An 8012-nucleotide genomic window follows, 5' to 3' on the forward strand; every position below is an offset into this window, starting at 1 on the left:
CAGTTTCCCTTTGAATTGTCTGTTGGTGGGAGAGGAAGACTCTTGGCCAAGTCATTCAACAAAGGGACCAGAAAGATAGAGCCATCCCTGCGCCCAAGGTTCCTGGCTGTCTTAACTCCTGTCCCCTCTGCCATCGAGCAGCAGGGGAGGGTGCCACAGCTGTTGTTTCTTCACCCCAAAGCGGGTCCATTGCCTCCAACTCGGAGACCCAATGGGACTAGTAGAGCTTCCCAGGCACAAGGTGCCCAAGGTTGTAACCCTTGCGGAAGCAGACTGCCACATCTTTTTCCCATGGAGCTGCTGACGGGTCAGCTAGCAGCGGAGCGACGTCAGCTCTGTGCCCGTTAAGGCGCCTTCCCCAAAGCAGAGCCCTGCAACCTTCCCACAAGGAATTCTGTGCCCATCCGTTTCCTCCATCCCCTTGCAGCGACTCCCTTTCTCCCAGCATTCCCCAGGGTGCCTGCCTGCTCTGGGGCCTGGGGCTGAAGCAGAGAGGCTCCCGGTTCTTAAATCCCCCACCCCAGAATCTAACATGCAGCTACCCTTTAAGGAAGGCACAGCTGTACACAATTGGCAGCACTGGGGGTTTGGGAGCCGTGTGTGAAGCTCAGAATTCAAATGCTTGATCAAAATAGCTCATGAAGACATCCAAATTCAAGGGCCCTGCCCGAGCCTGCTCTGCCTGAGCCTGCTCTGCCTCAGCACCAGCCTTGGGCAGTCCCAGGTCCCAGGACCGTGCCCCCTCCAAAGCCATATACGTGTGACTGCAAGTCCAGAGGACAACTGTACCTGGAACTTTTCACCCTGGCCTGGGCAGGCCCCCCCACCCCTGCATAGGAACATGCACACACCACCCCCAATTCCCCGCCAACTCCACACCCCATCACTTACAGTGCCCTCTACCCAGTCTCATCCCCAGCCAGCTTTCTCACCCCCCACTTGAGGACGTTGGCAGCACCCACACAGGGACCCTGCCCGGGAGCCTTGGCTCCCTGCCACAACCCCTACACTTCCAGCCATTAATACCTACAGTGGGTCTTGGTTCCCCACATCCACATAAATGAGGGGGTTTCAAAAAGTTCATGGGAAACCACTGTTTTTCCATTCCATTTCGCCACCAACTTCCTGAGACCTCTGAAAAGGTAGTCCGCCACCGGCGGCACAGACGTCCCCTGGAGCCTATTAGAAGGGCGACTTCCGCAGACCTCCGGAACAGAATGTGGATGAACCCGCCCCTTGTCCAAGTATGAGATGCCCCCAACCCACCATCTGACCTGAAGCGCTCCTAGATCCCCAAGCTTCCTGAGTAGGGGAGGGGTGCAGGAGCCAGCTAGCTCTGGGAGAGGGGCCTTGAGGTGGGGACCCCTGGACCTCGGGCTCACTGAGCAGTGGGGCGCTCCTGTGGGCGGAGCTGGCACACTCCTCCCGCATCCCTCAGGGGAAGTAAGCCCGGGACCCTCCGCAGAGAACAGACTTGGCACAGAAACGGGTACAGAGGGGACCACTGGTGGCATCCGGGAGCAAAGAGCACCCCCTCTCCCCAGCTGAGCAGAAGTGGGGCTGTGCCCCTGGAGGTCTGACCGGCTGGCCCCTGGGATAGGGGGGGAGTGGCTGCGCATCGTAGCGGGTGCTCAGGAAATGTTTGTTGAATCGAGAGGAAGCCACAGCTTGTGCGGAGTCTAGAGAATCCTCCAGATGCGGGCCCTGGGGGCAGGGATGGTGGCTAAGGAGGAGAGACCAGTCCTGTTGTCGCCCTTGGCTGGAGTCACTCTCTCTCTGCATCCCTTGTGAGTGGCCTTCTCCACCAGAGTCCATGTCTTTGTGCCTTTGCAGGGCCATGGGGGGAGGGCCGGGGAGGAAGTTGAGTAGGCAGGAAGTGACCCAGGGTGTACTTGATGTCTGACCCGCAGGGCTTCCTGGTGGTGAGCCCCTCCCGCCCTGTGGTGAGAGGAGGCCTTCCCAGAGGAGATGGGAGCCCAGGCCCTGCCCGCTGGGTGCCTTATGCCATGGGCCGGCTCTCTCTGCCACAGGCCAGGTGCTTGCTGGAACCTGGTTCCCCTGCTTCAGCTAGAGTGGCCCTTGAGGAGCCTGAATCAGCTGGGGCAGGAGCTCAGGCCCTTGGGGTAAGGGGAGCAGAGAGCCAAGTGCTTCCCAGCCCTGTCTCACCTTGGAGAAGGGAGTGGGGCCTGGGAAGCAGAGGCCAGGCCAGGGCCAGCAAGGGCTGTGCCTGCACATGAGCCCCGCACCGGTGCACAGGGCTCTGCAGGTGAGCGGCGGGGAAGGCAACAGCTCTGCCCTCACTACAGTGCTTTGCCAGAGACTTTGCCAAACTGCTCAGCCAGCCTGGCACAAGCCTCTGGCAACCAGCCATTCATCACACAAAACGCTCCCCACCTCCCTTCTAGCTCTCAGGAGCTGTGCTCAGCATCTTCCTGCAGGGCCTGGCCCCCCTGTCCTGCGCCTCACACCTGCTGTCCCTCTTCCCCTTTTACTGGTTCCTCTGAGGGGCCTGCTTCTCTGGGCCAGGCCCTGCTGGTCCCCCTCCTTCCCAGACCCGTCTTCACGGGGCTGGAGGCGCCCGGCCCCTCTGTGTGGCTCAGAGCTACTCTGGACTTCCAGGTCCGCCTGATGGTTAGTCCATCCCAGAGTCTGCTCTGACCCATCCGGCCTGGCCCCGGGGCTTTCCTGGGCCCCAGGCCCCGGACTCAGCACACCCAGGCTCTCCCTGGGCACAGGGCTCCTGACCCCTCCAAGAGAGAGGTCAAGGGGAGCCAAGTCAGTGTGCTGTGGGGAGGCAGGGGCCGAGCTGGCTGCTGAAGGCCCTGGCTCCCTATTGGGCCCCTCTGGGCCTGCCAGGGCTGGGCTGGGGGCTGGGCCACTGCTGGGTTCTCCTGGCTCCATCCCACTTCGCTGTGGTCCCTGTTCCTCCTCAGTAGGGGTCTTTCCAGGGCTTCGACTTCCCTGAAACAAGACGGGCTTTGTGGCTGGGGAATTCGGGGCTGTGGCCCCCACCCACCCTATCCTGTGCCCAAGCACCCACCTCCTGACTCTCTGGCTCCTGGTCTTCCTTCCTCTCCCACCTGTAGGAACATAGCACACGGCTAGCCCTCCTCCTACCCATTCCCCCTGCACATCCCCGACCCTCAGGGAGCAGCTGCAGTCCAAAGGTCTCTAGAGGGAGCTGGACAGATTGAAGCTCCAGGAAGTCTCCCTCTCAGCCTGACCTTGTTCCCCACAAACCCAGCCGCTTCCTCCAAGCATCGCCCACCCTGGCCCCCATCCCAGGTTCCCAGCTGCTGTTTATGGACAAGCCTGCGGCACCTTGCGTTCTGCGGGGACTCCAGGCATGTCCCTGCCCGCACTGCCTGGGAAAGGCAAGCCTGCATTCCCCGGGGAAGGTAACTACTGTAATTACCCCCGTCTCCCTGGGCACCAGGTTCTCTGCCACTGGCTCTGCTGATGGCCTCTCCTGGCATCTCATTAACTTGCTGCCGGGCAGCTGTCAGCCAAGAGACAGAGGCCCCATGGGCAGGGGCTGCACCTGGACGAGGGCAGAGCCTGGCCTCCCAGTGCCAGGAGGTCCAGGAAATCAGGAGTCCTAGGTGCCCCGCTTGATTCTGCCCCCTGCCACCTGTTACCTGCGAGCCCTGCCCGTCAGCCTCTCCTTCCCCTGGGCCTTGCTGCCTGTGGCCGGTGCCACCGAGGGTCTGCTGTGTTGCCCACCTCGTGTGGTACCACCTGCAAGAGACGGCCCTGCAAGTGAAGGAGAAGAGGGCCATCTCCACCTGCCTGTACCTGTCCCCACCCCCATTCCCGCCTCCCCCCCCTCACCTTCTCCATCAGGGGGTGGTGGCAGCTGCAGCTTCCGGTGGCTCCTGGAACCTAGCAGGCAAAGGAAGTAGGGCAAGGATGAGTGACAGGAGGTCCAAGGCAGGCACACTGGTTCTTTGGGGACAGGGGACCTGTCAGCCCTCTCCACTGTCTACCTTCTGAAAAAGAGTCCTGTCCTGGGGGGCTGGAGAGTTGAGCTTCTCAGCTCGACTTAGCCACTTCTACCTCACCACTGCGTCCCAGCTCCCTCTTAGCACTGGAGGTGGGGGGCAGAGGGTGGGCACACCCCGGAAGGACTCTGGGCAGACTTCCATAGGAGCCTGGTCCGTGAGCCCCTGGAGTCAACGTGGGATGGTGGTCTCAGAGTGAGGCCTGGAAAGTGCTGGGAAACAGGCTGATGGGGGTGAGGGTCAGGGAGGGATTGAGGGGGTGGTGACTCACCCCTTCTGCCGCCCCTGCCTGGGCCCTCTTCCCTGTGGTAGTCAGAGTCCTTCGGCCTGTGTAGACACGGAGAGGGAGCCCAGCTGCTGGGTGGCTGGGAGGACAGTAGCAGAGAGGCAGCCCACAAAGAGATGGAGGACCCAGCCACACCCAGGGAGACCCTGAGCCCAGGGCCTGGTCAGAAGGACAGAGCTACGCCATCCATGGGAGGGTCCCACCAGACTTCAAGCATCGCCCACACTCAGCCCTACCCCCGGACCCCCAAGTGTATCAGCCCAGTGAGTTGTGCGGGCCTGTCACCCACGTGGGCTTCGCCTTGTCCAGGTCCCACGGGCGGCACCAGTCACCCTGTGCGTCTCTGTGCCGGGCGAGGCGGGCCAGGTCAATCTGCTCCCGCTCCTGCTTCCACTGCTTGTAGTCCCAGCCCACCTCTGTGAGCCCTGCGGCCGACCACCGGGGAGCTGGGCCTGGGGCCCGACCCACACTCCGGGCTTCCCGGGCCCCCTGTCGAGAGAAGACACTCAGCACCGTGGGAAAAGACAGCGAGAGCACTGGGCTCAGACGAGACTGACTGGGAACTGCTCTCCACCCTGCCCCTCTCAGGACTTCCACTTCTCCCACCTGAGAACTTAGGGGGTTCCATCTGGCACGTGGGGGTGGGGTTTCCATGCACTGATTAGCTGTGTGTTTTCTCACAAGTTCCTTAACCTCTGTGTGCATCATGTATGCATCTGGGACATGGAGATATGAATAGTATTTATAAGGGTCCCCGCTGGCATCTCAGTTATGTGTTGGGCTGCCATCCGCAGTTCCAAACCCGGATGGGAGACAGGAGGCTCTCTACTCCCTTAAAGAGTTACAGTCTCGGAAACCCACAGGGGGCAGTTCGACCCTGTCCTATAGGGTCACTATGAGTGGGCATCGACCTGAGGGCAGAGGTGACTGGAATGGCATTTATCTCACAAGGTGGATGGGAGGGTGGGTGGGGCGCCCAGAGACTGGGAGTAAGAGCACGCACTAGGGGATGCTGCCACCTAGAGGTCACACCTGGCACATGGCCAGCCCTCCCATGGCTCACTGATTCTGGAAGGATCCATAGTTTCAGAGCCAGCTGGGCTGAGTCAGACAAGGGGTGGACCACATATCTGGCACAGCCTGTTTTACGGCCACCTCTGAAAGACGCCCGCCCCCCCCAAAATGGAGATTCCAGAGAAAAAAAGGGAGAAGGGGTGGGCATTCTTGGGGGTGCTGCCTGGGCCATGTTTTGCAGATGGGGTAGGGGGGTGTATTTGACTCAGTTTTTCTGCCTCCCCAAAGGAAGACTCCCACCTCCACTGCCCCCCTCCCCGCTCTCGTGTCCTCGTCCTCTCTTGAGGTACGTGGCTACCTTCCGTGCCGAATCCAGGCTGGCAGCAGTCTGCATGGGGGGGCTGCACCCAAAGTCCCTGCCAAGTGATCCACCTGTCCCCCGGTTCCGGGCTCTGGTGGGCTTTTCACTGACCACCCTCTTGGCCTGGAGGCGAGGGAGTAATGAGCGGAGGAGGAAGCAGAGTCTGTCCCTCCCGGTGGCTGGGTCCCGCCCTGTCACACTGCTCACCTCAGCCTTGTTTTCCATGGTCACAGCCAGCTCCACCCTCTCCCCCGAGCAGAAGGCAGCTGCATGGTCTTCGTCCTCATCCTCAGGCAGCTCGCTGGCTGCCCCACGGCCCAGGCTGCGCAGTCCCCAGTTCCTGCTGACCACTCGTTTCCCCTGCAGGCCACAAGGGGGCTGGGTCCTTTGGACGACTCCCCAGGCCCAGGTGCCAGCACTGGCTCTGCCTGGAATGTCCTCAGAGATGCTGGCTTGGCCTCTCTCACATGCCAAAGGCATGAGATGATCCAGCGCCCAGGGCCCTAGATGCCACCAGGCCGTCATCTCCAATCTGGGAAACCCGGGACACTCAGACAATGGGGCCTTGTCTCCGACTCCATTCCAGGCATCTGCAGGGCTCCTAGCCCCTTGGCTTTGGGGGGTGGGAGCAGCCTGTGCTTTGGGGCATTGACATAGGCCTTATGGGGCTATGGAGGGACAAGGAGACTTCTTTCTGTCTGGTGACCTTTCTAGCTGGGGCCTCAGAGAAGTGGACAGCAGTGGTTTGCGATTCGGGAGCTGGTGAGTTCAGAACTGTTCATGGGAGGGGAAGGAGGTTGGGAGAAAGGGGAGCCCACCCCTGAGAAGGACTGGGCTAGCCCCTCTGGCTGTCAGCGCCCTGTCTGCCGGGGTAAGGCTTACCCCAGGAACCTGGCTGATGGTGACAGTAAGGCTGTCAGGTGGGAGGGGCTGCAGCAGGCTCCCAGCTATGTCCCCCTGCTCTGCCTGCCTCTGGTCTTCCTGGATCTCCTGTAGGACAGCCTGGGAGTCAGCACAGGCCATGGCCCCCACGCACAGACACAGTTGCCAACAGGCCACGCCCCCACTCAGAAAAACATGACAGTCCACCCCCCTCCACACACACACCCCACACCACCACCACCCCCACACCACCACCCCGCCCCGCACAGAGAAAAAGACACCTACAAGCCCACACGGAGAGACATCAGGGAGACACCAAGGGGCAGAGGTACCGCATCACTGAGTCCCCAGACCTCTGGCTGCGTCACTCAGGGGCACCAGGCACACCCAGACCCTGGCCCCAAGCCTGGCGACTGACTCCCCAGAGCCTGGCCCAAGCGTGGGGGCTGGCGGGGCTGGCTGGGCTGGCCAGGCAGGGCACCCTCCCTCCTGGCAGCAATCCACTCACCTGGTACCTACGCAGTAAGGCCTGGTTCTTCTTTCGCAGGGCAGCTATCCTCCGGTCCAGCTCGGCATCCTTTTCTTCCTGCTTCCTCATCGGGGACTCCGCCCCGTGGGGCCCCTGCAGAGGAGAGGCCCGAGCACCTGGCTGCTGGACCCACTCAACTTTGCCGGGTCCCCAGCTTGTGCATTTCCCCCACCTAACCGGACTCTCACCACCCGAGGAGCCGAGCCCAGGCAGGAAGAGGGTCTCTCGAGGAGCCAGGAGCCACTCATAGGAAAGCCCAGGTCCTTCCCCAGCAGCCAGTCTGTCTCCCCGTACTACCACCCCCACAGGGCTTAGGTTAGGGGCCTCCTCGGCCTGGACTGGAAGGCCCAGAAGGGGGCCACGCCTCCCCCACCCCCTGGGAGCGCCAATGCCAAGCGAGCCTAGACTGGGAGTTATAAATGGCTCTGGCAGCGGCAAGCGGAACCTGCCGTGACTGGGAAGCTGCCAAGGGATTCAGGAGGTCGAGGAGGGAGCCGTTTGGCTCCCAGGCCCAGCACCACAGAAAAGCTGAGAGATTTCTGGGCTCCCAGGCCCTCAGACCACCTCCCCAGCCTGGGCCTGAGCGGCTCCCACAGGTCCAACCCTTGGCAGGCCTCTTAGGCAGGCCCAGCTGGGAGCCACCCAGGGCAGCTTGCCACCTGCCTGTCCAGAGCAAAACTCCCGGTTCCCCTCCTCCCCACCTGGCTGCAGGGTCTCTGTTGAGGCTGGTGCCCCTTCCCAACCCCGCCTAGGTACACCCTTCTTCCCAGCTGTCCCCAGCTGTCCCCAGAGTGTGGCTGCCAGCTATCCTAGCCGCTCCCACCCTTAGCCCCAAGAAGCACCTCCCCCCAACCAAAGGCAAGATGCCACTCACAGCCAAGTGCATGACAGCAGTGGCCACAGAGAATTCCAGAGCAGCCCCCCGGGAGGCAGTGCAGG

The 8012-nt window shown here is 61.9% G+C and overlaps 1 protein-coding gene across 6 annotated transcripts in view; it reads right to left on the bottom strand.

The window, feature by feature from the left end:
- Positions 1 to 882: 882 nt before the first annotated feature.
- The window catches only part of CCDC9B (coiled-coil domain containing 9B), a 27925-nt gene continuing 20795 nt past the window's right edge, over positions 883 to 8012 (bottom strand). The window contains exons 1-11 of one of the 6 annotated variants that reach the window (XM_045287850.1): positions 7948 to 8006; positions 7053 to 7166; positions 6545 to 6652; positions 5870 to 6022; positions 5660 to 5785; positions 4577 to 4776; positions 4273 to 4328; positions 3832 to 3882; positions 3639 to 3753; positions 3041 to 3080; positions 883 to 2961 (exon numbers count right to left, since the gene is read on the bottom strand). In XM_045287850.1, coding sequence (XP_045143785.1) covers positions 2422 to 2961; positions 3041 to 3080; positions 3639 to 3753; positions 3832 to 3882; positions 4273 to 4328; positions 4577 to 4776; positions 5660 to 5785; positions 5870 to 6022; positions 6545 to 6652; positions 7053 to 7166; positions 7948 to 7959 — 1515 coding nt within the window. In that variant the 5' untranslated portion in view covers positions 7960 to 8006 and the 3' untranslated portion in view covers positions 883 to 2421. Of the gene's footprint in view, positions 2962 to 3040; positions 3081 to 3638; positions 3754 to 3831; positions 3883 to 4272; positions 4329 to 4576; positions 4777 to 5659; positions 5786 to 5869; positions 6023 to 6544; positions 6653 to 7052; positions 7167 to 7261; positions 7395 to 7947; positions 8007 to 8012 lie in introns of those variants that run through there. The other 5 variants (XM_045287849.1, XM_045287848.1, XM_045287852.1 and 2 more) reach the window with 5 other exon arrangements.

This window comes from Echinops telfairi, unplaced genomic scaffold (genome assembly GCF_000313985.2).
Source record: "Echinops telfairi isolate 266 unplaced genomic scaffold, ASM31398v2 ScPeMD7_18;HRSCAF=68, whole genome shotgun sequence".
Lineage (NCBI taxonomy): Eukaryota > Metazoa > Chordata > Mammalia > Afrosoricida > Tenrecidae > Echinops > Echinops telfairi.